Source organism: Panthera tigris, chromosome A2 (assembly GCF_018350195.1).
Source record: "Panthera tigris isolate Pti1 chromosome A2, P.tigris_Pti1_mat1.1, whole genome shotgun sequence".
NCBI lineage: Eukaryota > Metazoa > Chordata > Mammalia > Carnivora > Felidae > Panthera > Panthera tigris.
The window spans coordinates 2,800,258-2,817,232 of NC_056661.1; the positions used below are offsets into that span (position 1 = coordinate 2,800,258).

The 16,975-nt window shown below is 64.6% G+C and overlaps 1 protein-coding gene across 7 annotated transcripts in view; it reads right to left on the minus strand.

Annotated features, from left to right (window-relative positions):
• Positions 1 to 16,975, minus strand: part of PIP5K1C (phosphatidylinositol-4-phosphate 5-kinase type 1 gamma) — a 49,603-nt gene that overhangs the window by 23,776 nt on the left and 8,852 nt on the right. For 6 of the 7 annotated variants that reach the window (XM_042977759.1, XM_042977757.1, XM_042977761.1 and 3 more), the window contains exons 2-5: positions 5,469 to 5,500; positions 3,945 to 4,037; positions 2,906 to 3,036; positions 1,993 to 2,110 (exon numbers count right to left, since the gene is read on the minus strand). In XM_042977759.1, the coding sequence (XP_042833693.1) occupies positions 1,993 to 2,110; positions 2,906 to 3,036; positions 3,945 to 4,037; positions 5,469 to 5,500 (374 nt within the window). Of the gene's footprint in view, positions 1 to 1,992; positions 2,111 to 2,905; positions 3,037 to 3,944; positions 4,038 to 5,468; positions 5,501 to 16,883; positions 16,958 to 16,975 lie in introns of all 7 variants that reach the window. The other variant, XM_042977758.1, reaches the window with a different exon arrangement.

Below are 16,975 nucleotides of genomic sequence, written 5' to 3' on the forward strand. Positions count from 1 at the left end.
GGGCAGCGTACAGGGCTCAGGCCTCACGGGGTCCTAGCTGCAGAGGAGGCAGCGGTGACACAGGCAGACTTCCCAGCCAAGAGGCCACCGGCCACCGGGACAGGGTCACGGGCAGACGACCCCAGGCGTGCCCCCTCTCCCCTCAGTGCCCAGGGTGGGCGCCCGTGGCCCGAGGCCGGCCGTCTGCAGCCCCCGCCCCCACACGTGTCCCCCGCCTCCCCCGGCCGCTGCCCTGCTGTCCTGAGCCGAAGTCAACACCGGGTCAGCCCAGGGCTCTCACAGTGATGGTGGGCGAGCCCCCACAAAACTCAGGACCATGGCGGCCGCCACAGAAGTCTCTGGAGCCGAGGTGATGCCCACGGCCCACAGGGGCCCGGCCGGGAAGAGAGAGGAACCGAGGGACCAGAGCTGATAAATGGGGGCAGTGATGCTGTCTGGGTGCACCATCCAGCCGTGTCAGAGCTCCCCACCCCCGCCGCGGGAGGGCCTCTCGGATCCAGGGGCCCTGGCCACCCTGTCGCTGCAAACAGGGCAGGTCTTGAAGAGGACAAAGGACACCTGCTGAGCACCCACTCAAGGCCGAGACAGGCCCTCGGCCGTCGCCCTGTGTCCACTCCGCCGCCAGGACCAGCTGGGGTCCGCTCCCCACCAGCACACACTGAGGCCGCATCACCACCGCCACGGCGAGCGCCACAGGTGTCCCCTTTCCCTCCCGAGACCTAAAACCGAGGTCACCCAGGTCACCTCTACCACGGAACCACCAGGCTGGCTTCACTCCGAGGAGGCTGCGGGACCAAAGGGAACGTCGTTAGGGGCCGCGGTGGAGGCCGGAGGGGGAGCACGACACGGATGCTGTGGTCAGAGGACCAGGCCTTGGCCCTGGCAAGGGGCACCGTGACTTCTGGGCGCCCGGACGTGCCCACGGCCGGAGCAAATGCTGCTCTCTCTGCAGGGACACGGCCGCGGCTGAGGGCACAGCTTTCCCGCAGACTAAGAACCCAGGGGAGAGCGAGGCCAAGTACCTCCCGACACGCAGGGAGACGAGTCACTGCAGGTGAGAGCCAGCAGGCCCACAGGCCGAGCCCCAGGGACAGAAGACGGTGGAAGGATCACACAGAGTCTATCCAACGGTCACGGACGCGCTCTTGCCCAGGGAGTAAGGCTTCCCGAACACAAAGTCGCAAACCGGTGACCGGGCAAACTCGAAACAGACCCGCCAGACCCTCCCCAAGTGCGGACTGACCCACCCAGGTGACGAGCCCCGTGTGCAGGCGAGATGTAACTTTCAAGAGTCCTGATCGTTCACTGTGAGATCAAAGGGTAGGGCCTAGGTTCTGATTTTTCCAAATGTTTATTTATTTGTTTTGAGAGAGAGAGACAGAGAGCAGCGGAGGGGCAGAGAGAGAGGGAGAGAGAGAGGATCCCAAGCAGGTTCAGTGCGCTCAAGCATGGAGCCCGACACGGGGCTCGAACCCATGAACCATGAGATCGTGACCTGAGCCGAGATCAAGAGTCGACGCTTAACCAACTGAACCCCCAGACGCTCCAAGATTATTCTAATTTGATAGAGACTAAAACCACACCAGGACTGAGGGGGCGCTCTGAACTGGTCCCCACGACCCACCTCCTCCCGAAGGGAGCCGTGACATGTGACGCGCCTCTAACCCACAGACGTGGCAGAGGGGACAGGACACTCCTGTCGCTCACGCTCTGACCGAGAGGCCCGCAGGGATGGAACGGAAGCCCCAGCCGATGGGCGAGGAGGGGGTCCCGCCAATGTCACCGTGGAGCTGGAAGCAGACCCTCCCCCAGTCCGGTGCCCCACGAGGCTCTAGCCCCAGCCCACCCTCCAGCGCAACCCTGAGCAAAGAAGCCGGCTGAGTTGCACCCGAAGTCCTGACCCACAGAAACCACAAGGGACAGACAGGTGGCGCTGTGGGCCGCCGGTCTGGCGCAGCTTGTTACGCAGCAGCAGCTGACTGACGCTCTTACCAAGTAATCGTCCGGTCGGATCCCGAAGAGTTCCCGGAAGTAGCGGAAGGCGACAGGCGCGTAGGTCTTGAACCTGAAGTCCTGGAAGTGGTGGGCGGGGGTGAGGTTGCTGCCTTCGCTGTGGAGCAAGGAGGGAGGGGGCCTGTGAGGGACGGCGGCCTCGTGGGTGCCTCCCCGACTCCCCGGTGGCGCGGACGTCCCAGGCCTGGGCGGCGCCCTGGCCGCTGAGCTCCAAGGCCTTCTCCAGACGGCCAACTCAGACGGTGGCATGGGACTCCCCAGGGGACAGAGGGCTATGTCCCCAAATCCATTCCCAGTGCTGGCTGGGCACATGGCCGCCCGGAGGAAGCCCACTGCCCAGCCTCTCCTGCAGCTAGCTCTGGTCATGTGACCGTGATCGGCCAATGGGCTATGAGCAGAGCAGAAACCATCATTTCTTGGTGCTGCCCTGCCTGGGGAGGGGCACGTGCTCTCTCCCTTCTGCTAGTGGAATGCAGACGTGATGGCAGGATCTCGGGCAGCTACCTGAAACCCCTGGCTGCAAAAGCTGCACACAAGGACGGTGGAACGGCCGGAAAAACACGGGACCCCAACACCGGGGAGCTGCCTAATGGCCCTGGATTGCCTGTCAGTATTTTCCATGGGAGAGAAAAGTGAACTTTATGTTTTCTTCTCCTGTTTCTTAAAATCACTGTTGTACTGCAGCCCTCTGATTCGGCAGCAAACTAACATCACGACCGGTACAGGGTCAGGCCTCCAAGCCAAGAAGGTGCCAGGAGAGGCCCGTGCTATTTCCAGCAGAGAAGGGAGCTCAGAGAACAGCAAGGCCATTTGCATCCCAACAGTGTCTGTGTGCTGGGTGAGCTGCTACGGGCATCGGGGCCAGTCTCCACGGCGCAGGGCCCGGGCCCACCTGGGGAAGAAGATGCTCTCCACGACGTAGAAGTCCTGCATGAGCACGTCACGCTCTGGCTTGGAGCTCAGGTTGCCCACGGTGTAGCCGATGCCCAGCTGGATGGCCCCCTTCAGGGTGGAGGACGTGGTCTGTGGGGAAACCCAGCTGGATCAAGACCCTCGGCCGCCAGGGCGGGGAGGCAAAACGAGAAGCCCCTCGGGGCAGCAGGACGAGCCAGATGTCCAGCTTGCAGCTTGACCCTGGCACCCATCACGCAAGGGGCCCCGGGGTACCTGCCCACTACTTGTCCCAGACCCGCTGGCCTCTGGGCTGTCATTCAGCTCACAACCCCACGGCGAGGTGGCCTGGCTGGGACTCCCAATATCACCTCATGCAGCCCCGAGGCCTGTTTTCCATCAAGGTTCTAGAAGGTCCCAAGTTCTCAAAACTGTCCCGATTCGGCAGGGTTCTATCTACTGCCAGGATTTCCTTTTTGGAAATTTACATTTACAGAGTGACATCCAAACTTCATCTCCGTGAACCCGGGTTCCTGCTACCTACTCTCCCAGTGACGTGCACGGTCACGCTGCGTGAGCGGCCCCGCCGCTCCGTGCCTCGGTTTCCCCAGCCACAGTGGGGAATGTCAGGGCCGCCCCGCATTACGTCGCCCAGGCTGCCTGGGCTGGAGGCCACCCACACTTGAGGAGGAGGGGGTGGGGGTGACAGCTCAGCCCCACTTTCCAAGGGAAGGAAGGAGAACCGCATTTCCCCTTTTCCGGATGAGCCAGCAGGGCCAGAGCGGCTGAGGACTCGCCCAGGGTCGCAGGCGGCTCCTGTACCCGGGCGGGTGGTGGTGCAGCTGCGGGCACATTGCCCGATGCTTATGATGGCGACAGCAGGCAAGGACCTCACTGGGACGGAGGGGCCCGCACCGAGGGGATCTGCCCGCAGCCACACGTGGGCACAGAGCCCGCCCGGCCCTGTGTGGGGGCCCCGGATGGCTGGGAGCCCTTCTCCACTTTGCCCCACCCCAACCAGCCGAGGGCAGAGGAGGAACCTTCTTGTAGGTGGTTTCGCCAGATGCGTCCACGCCCCGATGACCCAACTTCTTCCCGTGGCCGGGGCCCAGCTGTCCAGTCATCGACGGGGCCTGGAGAGGAGGAAGCAGGAAGCATTAAACACCAGCCAGGAGGCGCCGCTGGGGCCGGAGTGCTCTGGAAATCCTGACCAGAGTCAGGGCTGAGTCACTGGCTGGCAAGCCACGTGGGGCAGAGTCTGGTGTGGGCGGGCTCCAGGGCAGGGCAGGTGCCCCGTCACCCACTGGGGCCACACGGTCCATCTCTGCACATCCAGAGGGGCCCGGGCCCAGACCGGACTTCCGGTTCCTCAGGAGCAGAACCCTAACCTCAGGGACTCCGTGGCCCTGCTGACGGGGGCGGGGGGAGGGCTGGGTTGTCCCCTACGGGGCGTCCCATGCACTGTGAGCAGTGAGCATCCTCACTGCGTCCTGACAGCCACAAATGTCTCCAGACATCACACAGCGTCCCTTAGGGCCGAGACATCTGGGCTGGAATGACCGTGAAACAGGGAGAGGTCCCACTGGCCCGGGACCTGTGTGGGGACAGCCACCAGCACTGATGCGCGGCCCCACAGGGGAGAATGGACGAGGGGCGGTGGGGGCCGTCCGGTCACGGACATTTAAGAAACATCTACTGTGTACCTGCACCACCCAAACAGCCCGTGAAACCCTCTGGCCTCCAGCTGGGAGCACTCACATCAGCCCAACCCCCACTGCCCCACGGGGGTTCAGGCAGCCCCCCAGCTGCCCTCGCTCCTCAGCAGGCCCCGGCGCGTTCCGCATACTGGCCACCAGGGGGCGGGCTCTCCCCAGAAATCGGTGGCACCGCCCCTGCTCGGCACCCCTCGCTGACTCCCCACTGCCCTGTGGCCAGACAGCCTCCAGGAGAGCCCTCCTGACAAGGGCCCCACGTGACGGGTGGCAACCCGGGGGACACAGGTGCCTGGGGCCAGGAAGCTAGCGCCGGTACAGGGACGCCACGCCTGGGCTGCTGCTGGAATGCGGGGCTCACAGACTCGCTCCCACAGGCCGCTTTCAGGACCAGGGACAGTGCTGACCCCCCCCACGGTGCAAGGCGCGGGCGCGAGCAGCCGCCCCGGCAGGAGCAGGAGCTCTCTGGATCCCGAATGGAAGACGGAAGACGTGGGCGGGCGTGTGGGGACAACGGATGCCACACCAGCGGTGCCGCATCTGACTGGACCCCCCCTCCTCCTGGGAGCTCCTCGGGGACCCGCCCTTGCCCGGCTCCCCTCCCACCCCTCTGGACCCTCAGTCTCCGTCCCTCTGTCCCTCACTGTCCAGGCCGGGTCCTCGCTCTTCCTTCCCCAGCGGCTCCCCTCCCTGAAACTCAAGATGCCGGCAGGACCGAGGGACTCTCACTGCCTGCCACCTGCCAGAGCGTGGGGCCCGGGGAGGTGCAGCCAGCTGCCCCAGGCCGCACAGCAGGCCCCGGGGCTGGTCGGTCTTCGGAGAAGTGGGTCAGGAAGGGCACAGGACACTCACCTCCGACGGGGCCATCTTCTTCTGGGCCAAGCCTGCAGGAGAGAAGAGAGAGGCTTCAGCCCGGAGACGGGGGCGGCCCTCCACCCCACCGTGTCACCACCCTGCCTTCCCCGCACACAGGTGTCTCCGACCTCACTCCGCTCCCTGCACCCCTACGGAGGGAGAGTACCCCGGCTGGGAAACGGGTGCAGACGCCAACCCGCCACTGACCCCAAAGACGTTAAGTCCCTGGCAGCAAAGGGCTGCCAAACTGACAACTGTGGCCTTCCCCTGCCGGCGGAAGCAGGGCTCAACCAGATCCAACGTCCTCGGGCCACAGAGAAATCACGTGACCGGCTGGGTCGGTGGGAAGGGGCCAGGCGGCCAGGGCTGGAGTGACGGCTCCCTGGCCCCTGTTCACACTGTCCCCGGGAAAGAGGTGCTCACCGTGGAGAGAGGCTCACGGTGAGGGAGCAGGCAGTTTTCATCCCTAGCACCCTGCCCTCCAATCCTGGCTCCCTGTGGGGAGGCCAACCACTGACCTCTCTGAGCCCTGGCGTCCTCACCTGCAAAGCAGGCTTCTGCTGAGGATTATCTGTTCAAACGAGTATGGACCGCAGACATACCCCTGCCTCCTGCAGATGAGGCGGGCTTTGCAGGTGGGAGGAAGCCAAGGCTGGTGAGGTCTGAGGACGGGGAGACCCGGGGTCCCTGGGCCCAGCGTCCCCACGAGATCCTCATGAGAGGGAGGCAGAGAGACGGGCAGACCCCATGCTGCTGGCTGGGGGGGGGGGGGGGGGGGGGCGCGGGCCAGGATGTGGCACCTCCGGAAGGCGGAAAAGGCAGGAGAGGGGTCTCCCTGGGGCTTCTGGGGGAACCGGCCCTGCCCATGCCTGGGCTTGGTCCCCGTGACACCCATCTTAGACTCATGACCTCCAGAGTGTGGTTTTAGATCAGGCCGTGTGATTTGTTTACCGCAACAGAAACTCACGTGCTGGGTGTCTACGTGTCAGGCTGGTGGGAAGGCAAGTGGTGACCAGGATGGTGGAGGGCCTTGGCTTGGGTGATGCGTGAGGAGTCAGGCCAGCAAGGGAGGACTTGCACTTTTCCCCACAGGAAGGTGGGAGCCCTGGAGGGCCGTGGGCAGAGGGAGGGGATCCGACTTGGGTGCTCGTGGGCGCCCTCTGGCGGCCACTACGGGGAGGATGGACTGGGGGACGGGGTGGGGGGGAACTGAGCTGGTCCTTCAGGAGTGGATGGGCTGGACCGGGTCGGGGAGGCAGAGGGGAGGTGGGCAGATTCTGGACAGGTCTCAAGTTGGGACAGACAGGCTACCCTCACTGGAGGCAAAGCGAAAAGCAAGGAATCCAGAATGACTAAGGACTATGACTAAAGCCATTAACGGAAGGAATGAGCAGCCTTGGCCAACATGAGGGACAAGGCAGGAGCAGGTGTGGGGACAGTCGGGGGCAGCGTGGCCAAGCTGAGTGTGAGACGCCCGGAGCCTCCCGCACAGAGACTCCAGGATCAGCCGGACCCCGAGTCTGGAGCTCAGGGGAGGTCGGGCTAGAGACAGGACCGTGGGTGTGGTGGGGCTGAGATGGGGTTCCAGTCCCGAAGAGCGGACAAGGCTGCGGACCGGGGAGTGACTATCAAAGGGAATGGGGTTGCCTTTAGCAGGATAAGAATGTTCTAGAATCAGTGGTGACAGTGGCACAACATTGGGAATACACGAAAAACTAAACCGTGTTCTTCAAAGTGTGAATTTTATGCTATGAATTACACTTATTGAAAAAAGGAAACACTGAATGTGGGGCAGGCCTGGGCAGGCGGGGTGGGTGACCAGTGTCCTCCTTCAGCCACAACCACCACCCCAGTGCCACCACTGCCCCGTGCATCAGTCAGCCAGGTGTCGGAGATGGTCCAGGCAGGGAAACTGAGGCTGGGTGGGCAACCGGCCGGTGCCATGGTCACGGCAGAGAACACCCCAGCCAGGAGGTCAAAGCCGACACACGGAGGCTGGCTCACCTGCCCGAGGCCCCAGGTGCCCACCCACGGACCTTCCAACCTGGGTGCCCAGGCCCCGGGCATGAACGTGGGCCCATCCCGAGGCTCAGCTAGAGGCAAGCGGGTCGCAGAAGGTGCTAGAAAGCTGACGTGATATTTCTGCTGGCTGCCCAACAGAACAATTCGTGGTGTTATGTGTGGGCTGTGGGGGAAGAAGAGGAGAGAAGGCAAGAAGCTGGCGGTGGACCAGGACAGAACATTCTGGACTTCGTCCTCTGCAGCTCCCAGGCCGAGCAGGCCCAACACCGAGGTCCCGGCCTCCCCCCCCCCCCCCCCCCCCCCGCCACGGCTCCGCCTGCTCCCGAGTCCCCCCGGCTCGCTCCTCAGGCTCCTCAGCGGGTCGGGGGGCGGCCTGGCGGCTCACAGCCCTGCGCGCCCTCCTGCCCAGCCACGTCCACACCCGCCTCCTCCCGCAGGAAGCCCCGCGGTGGTCCGTCTGCCCCACCCCCCACCACAGCACCGGGCCTGTGAGGACCCCCCCACCCCCTGCTGCTCAAAAACCGTGGCCCCCCGGCCCTGGAGGGCCCTCCCTTCCTGCTCACAGCGAGTCCACTGCTGGAGGTCACGGCCCTGCCCTGTGCTGCCACCACCAGCCAGGCCGGCTGGGACGGCAGAGGCCACACCACGATGTCGCTCCTCCCAGCCCAAGACGTGACCCACTCTCTTCTGAACGAGCCACCCAATTTTTGAGGAAATTAAGTTTTAAAAATAGCCTGGGGAGGGGGAGAGCGCGCCTGCCCCGGGACACAGCCGTGCCAGCCTCTGGGCAGGGGGGAGGGGGCAGGGGACGCGCGCAGGGCTGAGGCTGGGCTCTCCTGCGGCCCACCGCTGTGTGGCCTCAGGCGAGCCCCTCCACCTCTCTGAGCACCTTTCCTGTGGTCTCGCTGAGCCTCCGTGGGTGCCCGAAGCTAGGGCTCCAGAGCTGGGCCCCCTCTCCCCAGCCCGCCGCCCAGCCCTACCACAGGACCCTGCCACAGGCTGCACCGATCGCTTCGGTGCAGGTGACCTCACAGCCACCCCGGGGCTCTGGAGGGAGGAGGTGAGCTCCTCACGCCCTCAGGGGCTTCCCTCTGAGCCTGTTTCTCAGCCCCTAAAGCAGGCCAAAGCCCTCCTCCCAGCCTGCAGGACCCACCTCCTATCAGCTGTTCCCTGCTCCACTGGCTGGCCTCAGGGCCCTTGCCCTGGATGGTCCCCCTACCCCCACCCCAGTTACCACCGCCCCATCCTGCACACCCTGTCCTTTCCCTCCAGGCAACAATGACATAGATGTATGTCCTCTTCATGGGGGCTGGGGGTATCCTCCCTCAGGGCTGGGCCTGTGCGTTGACTGACCCGTGACGGGTGGACAGACACCCTCTCCCCTCCCCTCTGCCCGCGTCTCAGCTTCGGGGGAGCCTCGTCTCCACGTCTGTTGGACGTGGAAACGAAAAGCTCGGGAAGGACTGTGGGCCCCCAAGACCCAGGGAGGAGCCTCGCCGTCTGTCTTTCAGCACAATCACCCACCTGTGCCTTTAAAATCCACCCCAAATCTGCCCACTGTCCCTGGCCCACAGCTCCAGGACCGCCGCAGCCCCTCCACCCTGGTCCCCCGTCTGTCCTCCACACAGCCCGGTCTCCCCACGGACGCCACCAGACGGCGCCCGTGAGCACCTGAGTCAGGTCCCGCCCTCCCGTGCCCACAGCCCTCCAGGACTCCTACCTCCCTGGGGGAAAAGTCCAAGTCCTCCCCTGGGTCCCCAAGGCCCTGCACGAAGGTGCCCTCCCCCCCCCCCCGTCCTCCCTCCCTCGGCCCTCCGCCTCTCCCTCTCTCCCCCTCACTCTGCTCCAGCCACATGGGCCTCCTCGCCCTTTCTCCATCATGACAGGCAGGTCCTGCCCCAGGGCCTTTGCACCGGTTGGGCTCCCCCTCACCTGAAACACCGTTCCCAAGACCCTTGCTGGGTTTGCTCCCTTGTTTCATCTGAGACCTGGCTCAAACGTCACCCCCTCTGAAGTTTCCCCCAACCACCTTGCCGAAAACAGTCCCTCTGAGGTCACTCTCCTCATCTCCGTGGCTTTCTTGGTCTTCCAGGCACCCAGCAGCTCCTGGGGCTCATGTGTTATGTCTCCCCCACTACAGAGAGACCAGGTCTGCTCAGTCACCCCCTGACGGACACCGTCAGAGCTGCGTGTGGAGTCAGCGCTGGAGAGGGCAGCAGGGGGACACGAGGCCTCCAGGGCGGGGCCGCTTCCCAGATCAGGGCTGCATGTGCCCAGGCCGGGTGCCGGCTCCCCGTGACTCAGGGCGAATGGGAAGGCGCGAGGACAAGGCAGCGGGGCCAGCGGCCCCGAGAAGCCAGGAAGTGGGGCTGAGGCCCAGCCTCACACACTTCCCTGATCGGCCGGAGCGACCCGGTGGCCCTGGGCCTCCCGCTGCGCGGCCGCCTCAGCAGCAGGGCCCTGCGGGCAGCCTGCGGGGACACTGGGAACCTCTGCAGGGGGGGTGGCAATCCCAACCCTCAGCCCCCCGGCCGGCCGAGCCACACTTGAGAGTCCTCTCTCCAAACCGAAAGGGCCGCGGCTGAGCGGAGAGGGCCGGCTCTTTGCAGCCACGCGATGCCCCGAGTGGTGCGGTGCAAGGGAGAAACCCTATGGCGTGGGGAAGGGTGGAAGCTTCTGGTTCTGCCCTCTGGGAACCCTGAGCCCTGAGGTCCTGGCGGGAGTCCCCGCCACACTGGCGACCGCACCGGGGAGGTAGGCGGCTCCCAGCCGGGGTGCGGGACCAGGGTGGAGGCGCCCGCCGACCCCGGGCGAGACCCCAGAGCTGCGAGCACACACGCACTTGTTCGCTCAGGCTCAAAGCTCCGGGCGGCCTGTTACGCAGCGACAGCTGACTGAAGCAGGGACCACGGTACGAGCCGAGAGCCACCACGGCGGTGGGGACGCTGGCCGGTGCAGCAAGACAAGAAAAAAGAAAAGGAACGGAGGTTGGAGAGAAAAGATTTCAGAAAACCCAAGAAGTAAATGCAGCAGGGGCGCCTGGGCCGCTCAGCCAGCTGAGCAGCTTTTTTTTTTTTTTTTTAACATTTATTTATTTTTGAGAGACAGAGAGAGACAGCGTGAGCAGGAGAGGGGCAGAGAGAGACAGCGAGGGAGACACAGAATCCGAAGCAGGCTCCAGGCTCCGAGCTGTCGGCACAGAGCCCCACATGGGGCTCAAACCCACGAACCGGGAGATCACGACCGGAGCCGAAGTCGGACGCTTCACCGACTGAGCCACCCAGGCGCCCCACGGCCGACTCTTGGTTTTGGCTCAGGTCATGATCTCGCGGGTCTGTGGGTTCGAGCCCCACGTGGGGCGGGGATTTCTCTCTCTCTCCCTCTCCCTCTGCCCCTCCCTGGCTCTGTTTATTTTGAGAGAGGTGGGGAGGGGCGGAGGGAGGGAGGGAGGGAGGGAGGGAGGGAGGGGGAATCCCAAGCAGGCTCCACTCTGTCAGCGCAGAGCCTGACGTGGGGCCCCAAAGAAACCAAAGGTCTGACCCTCCACACGCTGAGCCCCCCCCCCAGGCGCCCCTCGGTTGACAATTTTCTGAATGCGGGTCAAAGGTCAACCTGGCCCTGTGCTGCCGGGTGTTTTCAGGCTTTGGAGAAGCTCGCGTTTGGGGTGGATCGGCCCCAGGAGTGGGCGTGGTCACACAGGTGACACTACGGAGGCTGCGGGTTTCACACGCAAAACCCGCACTCGCTCAACACACCTTTGCGGCCGTCACGGTCCCACCTCGGGGCCTTAGCCGTCACCGTGCCCGCGGCCTCGAAGGCTCCCTCCCTGCATCTCCACGCGGCCGGCACTCAGATGGTCTCGGCCTGAACATCGCCTCCTGGAGGGTCCACCCCTGACGCCCCCCCTAGAGCAGTCCCTTCCCACCCCACCCCTGCCCACCCTCTACCACGCCCCCGGCTCACTGATTTCGGGCCACACGTCACCGAAGGGACCTGTCCCTTCCCGGTAGACCAGAGGCCACAGCGGGCTTGCCAGTGCTGCGTCCAGTCCCGGCACGTGGGAAGCTCATCCCGGCTCTCACCCCGACAGCCGACAGCCGGGGGGACAAAAGTCCCCGTCGCGCCAGGAACCATCGGGGCCTCAGCAGGGGCAGGACTCAGGCAAAGGCTGAAACTTCAAACTAGGGGGCAAGTCTCAAACGAAGGCTTCGGGACTAAGAAAGCCCCTTTCTGCCTCACAGATAGTTTTTTTCCTCTCACGATTTTGCATTTACCACCCCAAACCACCCGGAAGGGTGCATGGTGGCAGGTAAGGAATTACCGATTGTCCCGATTCCCAGCTTCCCGAAGAGCATTCTGTCCACCACTCGCTCACTCGCTCGCGCGTTCCAAACTCTGGGAGCGTTCCTTAGTGACAAAAGATCCGAGGCGCCCAGAAAAGACACCAACGCATCGGGCGCCTGGGCGGCTCAGTCTCGGCCGAGGGTCCCACTCTCGGTTCCGGTGCAGGTCATGATCTCCCGGTTCGTGGGATCAAATCCCGGGTGGGGCTCTGTGCTGACAGCGCACAGCCTGCTCGGGATCCTCTCTCCCCCTCTCTCTGCCGCCCCCCTGCTGCTCTCTCTTTATTTTTCATGTGTAAAAATGAACATTAAAAAATAACAAAATATTTCGTGATAAAAATAGCTTAACCGCACTCTCCTGTCTACTTCTGTCTTTTGTTCGCAACGCCCCAGCGCTGGGTTGGCGCCCCGAAAGCCGCACCCCCCACCCCCTAACACTCCCGGGAGATGACCCACTTTACAGCCGGGGAGACTGAGGCCCAGAGGTCTCAGAGGCAAGTTCAAGGTAGCTCAGAGGCAGGGGCTCCCGAGTCTCTGCAGACACGCTCTGGCCGCAAGGGCTGGCGGTCGGGTCTGCTCAAGGCAGCCCAAGCCAGCCCACCCTCGCGGCAACCAGAAGCTTCCTCCCCTTGGGTAGCTTTCCCTGACCCCGCGGGCAGAGCGGCTGCTCCTGAAGCCGAACGCTGCTCCCACGCACCCAGCCCAGTGTCCCGCAGCCGTCCGGTCACCTGTGTGAGCCCCACCGCCACGCCGGCCCCTGGGCCCAAGGGCAGAGCCCCCGCCCGGCCCCGGAAGCAGAGCTTCCGACAACGCCCGCTTGCTGCCGACTCCCGCTCTGCCCTAGGCGCGCTTCTGTCTGGTCCCCGGCCCTCGGGGGACACTGCCAGAGGTCGCCCACACCATCAGAGGCGCAGAGGGCGACAGCTCGTCTTCCACAGATTTGGACACTGGGGCCCTGGGCTCGCCATCCCCAGACCCGGCGCCCCCGCAGTCGCCTGCCCGCGCCCACTGCCCAGCCTGTGGGCTGCTGTCTGGTCCTCCACCGTTCGGGCTCCTTCAGGCCCTGGGCCCTGAGCCACCTCCCACCTCCCCTCTGCTCCGCGACCGCCCTCCCCTCCCCTCCCCAGAGCCTGTCCCGGGGCCTAGCAGCCTCTCCCTCGGAAACCCATGGAAACCCACGCCACAGCACCGCCTTCAGGGGTCTCCTGGCTCCTCCCAGAGCCCCGCAGGGCAGGCCACTTCTCCCTGTGTCCCTCTGTGACTCCCCCCCCTCCCCCCTGCACCAGCTCCCAGGCACGGGGCATCAGCTGAGAAACCCTGGAGGGCTGCATGGAGGAGGCTGAGAGCAAGCACCGGCTGGAGCCCCAGGGGAAGAGCGAGGGGAATGTGGCTCTCACAGGTTCCCTGAGCTGGACATCTGCTGCAGGGCGGAAGGCCCAGCAAGGCCACGGGCCCATGGGGCTTCCCCGCTGGCCTATCCTATGCCTCTCGTCTCTCTTCTTCAGAGGGGGAAACTGAGGCTCAAAGAAGTGGTGTTAGGATGTTTTGTGTTGAGGCAGAAGCCTAACTCACACAGTGTGTGGAGAGGGATTATTTGTTAACACAACTCAGGGGCCAGTCAACTGTGCCCTGCAGACCAGACCCGCCTACCGTCTGCTTTGTAAGTAAAGTTTTATTGGCACAAAGCCACACCCACTCATTTACAAATCTCTGCCGTGGCTTTTGTGCTCCCGCAATCGACCCCTTACGAGAGAGACCACCCGGCCCTTCGCATAACTGAAGATGACCTTCAAGTCTGGCGGCACCTGGGGGCCCTGAGGACTCGGTCTCCCCACGGGCCAGTGCTGCTGCCCTCCCTGCGGGCCCCCCCCCACCCCCAAGTAGGCGCCTGACTGTCCTGCAGGTCACCTGCCGAGGCCTGGGTCCCCACCCCGGAGCCAGCGGCACCCTGCCGAGGTGTGGGGGATCGGGGCTCCTCGAGGGGACACCGGGAGACTGACGCTGGACCCTCAACCACAGACCTCCACTCGGGAAGGGCCAGCCGACGGGCGAGATCCGTAGACGGAAGGGCAGGAGCACAGCCGCGGAGAGAGCCTCCCCCCGCCTCCCCCCGCCTCCCCCCGCCTCCCCCCACCCACCAGCAGGTGCCCAGTGAAGGATCACGCGCTGTCTCAGGACCAACGTGTGAGGTTTCTTGGCCCAGTTTTCTTCCCAGATATATTTTTACTCCCCGGAAGCCAGGGCTGGGCTGCAGATTCCGCACTTGAATTCTAAGATACCAAGAGCCACTGAGGCAGCCCAGGGCTGCTCGGCCAGAGGCCCCCTTGGCCTCTAGGCTACAGGCCTCTTGCTCCCGTCCCCCGTGGCAGGTGCCCACCGACCAGGAGACAGGCGGACGGTGGGAAGCCAGGCCGGGCACTCTCGCGAATGCCAGTAATTCCCTCCCCGGTGGGGGCCAGCCTCCCCGACAGGGCAGGTCTGGGCGTCCAGAATCCCAGGGGGCCGGAGGCTGAGCCAGGCGGGCACCAGGCCCCCGACGCCCGGCCGGGCTCCGGGATTGCCACGGGACCTCCCGCACCTCGAGGGTCACTCTGCGTGAGGCCCGTGAGGGCCACGACTGCCCCATTCTACGGGTGACAGAGGGAGGCTCTGAAGCCACGCGAGCTGCCTGCTGGGCGGCCTGCCTTCAGGACGGCCCCCGGCCGGCCTGGTCCCCGGGTAGCCACAGCTTCTGCCGCGGCCGCTGGGCGTGACCGGCAGGGTACGGCCGGAGTGCGGGCCCGCGACCTCTGACCAGGTCAGACGCAGCCGCCTTCGCTCGCTCTCGGGCCGCTCAGCCGGGGAGAAGCGGCCGCCGAGCGGCGAGGACACGCAAGTGGGCCTGGGAACGGAGGCCGTCTGCCGGCAGCCACCTGCGACAACAGCTTGAGACCGGCTCCTCCAGCCCCGGTCGAGCCCTCGGATGGGGCAGGAGGCTGGACTGCGACCTCGTCAGGGACCCTGTGCCAGAACCGCCCCGCCCAGCCACCCTTGGACTCCTGACCCACAGACACCGGGAGGTAATAAGTGTGCGCTGTTATTTAAAGCTGCCACATTTCGGGGTCTGTGTTCACAGCAACAGCTGTGACACACTGGGGGTTCCCACGTGGCCCCTGGGAGTACAGAGAAGGACAGCGGGTGGGCGGCGTCTAGACGGATGGCCTCCCTGCCCTCCCCTCCCCCTTGCCTCCCCTCACTCCCTGCACTCCTGCCACGCGACCTCCTTGCCTTTCCTCACATGCACCAGGCACAGTCCTGCCCCAGGGCCCTTGCACTCGCTTCTCTACCTAGGATACTCTTCACCGTTCAGGCCTGGATCGTCTGATTTCACCGTTCAGGCCTGGATCGTCTCCTCCTCAGCGAGACCTTCCTGCACACCTGGCTGAAGCCGGCTCCCTGACCCGTTCTCCATCACAACTCCTACCCCTGGTCACTTTAAACCTCCTATTTAACCTGTGGGCCCTCCAGTGACTGCTCCCTTCGAGGCCGGGAGCCCCGTGAGGGCAGCACTCGCTACAGCCCAGGGAGGCACGTGCCCACACTTCGCAGTGCCTCCAGCACCGGGACCCGCTCCCTTCTCCCTGGTGGTGACCGCGGGAGTCACGACAAGGTCCGGGGCCAGGGCACTAGGGGCTTGGCTCAGGAGGCAAGTGTTGGAGGCACGGCCTGCTCAGTGCCTCTAACCACTGAGCCACCGACTCCAACACCCCAGTGGCCCCAGCGACCGGCTAGAAAGCAGGAGGCCCGTGGGCACAGCAACAAAGAGCTGAGGCCCGCTGGGTCTGAACCACACCACCCGATGCACCCAACAGCCCGGTGGGGTGGGTGCCAGGGCCCCGAGAAGCCAGGTCACCTGCCTGAGGTTCCCCGGGAAAAAGTGGGCACGGATGCCCGTGATTCCGGGTGGCCGGGCTCCAGCCTGAGCCACAGGCACACGGGGGGAAGGGGACGGGAAGAGCCAGCCATGCTCGAGGCGGCAGGGCCTCCCAGGACGAAGGAAGAGCCGGTACAAAGGCCCTGGGGCAGGGATGTGCCTGCAGAGTTGGGGAATCAGCACAGAGGCCCAAGTGGCTGGAACAGGGTAAGGAGAGGAGAGTGCAGAGATGTGACGGACCTTGCTGCTCCCGTCACCCTGGGGACCCACCCGTGGTTGGTGAACCTTAGGGTCCGTCTCCAGGCCTTCCCAGCCTGGCGGCTTCCTGGAGGCAAGCCTGGGATCCATCTTGGCCCCTGCTGTGACTGGAGGCCGGGCCGGGGCTGGAGGCTGATCTGGGGGCTTGAACGAAGAGCCACGCCACCCCCGCTGCTCCTGTCACCGGGGCAAAGGCCTCGCCCACCTGGTTCTGGCCTCTGCCTGGGCTCCTTCTGGGCTCCACCAGCTATGGGCTTGCCTCCGAGCCCGGCATACAGTGAGCGCTCAATAACGAGCTGGGTGGCTAGCGCGTGTATAATGGGGTATCGAACAGCGTGTGAGAGAACACGCTGGCTCTCAGTCACACCGTCAGGAAGTAAGAGCCGAGCCAAGCTTAATGCGTTAAAACGGAAAATGCGGGAAAGTGCGGGGGGTGCCTGGGTGGGTCGGGTGAAGCGTCATCTGACTTTGGCTCAGGTCGTGGTCTCCTGGTTTGTGAGTTTGAGCCCCACATCGGGGTCACTGCTGTCAGCACAGAGCCCGGAGCCTCTTTCGGATCCTCTGTCCCCCTCTCTGCCCCTCCCCCACTCGCACACGCGCGCTCTCCCTCCCTCTCAAAAATAAACAAACGTTTAAAAAAACGCAAAATGCAGAACAGAGTTGGAAGATTCACGTTTCCCCATTTCAAAACGGGCTGCAAAGCCTCGGTAATCAAGGCGATGTGGTCCGGGCGCAGACAGACGGGGACGCCCGTCTGGACGCCCCGGAATGGCCCAGGATACGTCGGTGGGAATCCAGAACTAAACATGCACATTCCCGGCCGGCGGCTCTGGGACAACTGGGTTTCCACGCACGAGGAGGGACGTCGGGCCCTACCTCACACCATAGGCACTCGGAACACGAGACGCAGCAGAAATCTAAGCCCACGGAGCGGATGGAACCAGAAAGCTCTGGGAAGAAAAGTAAAT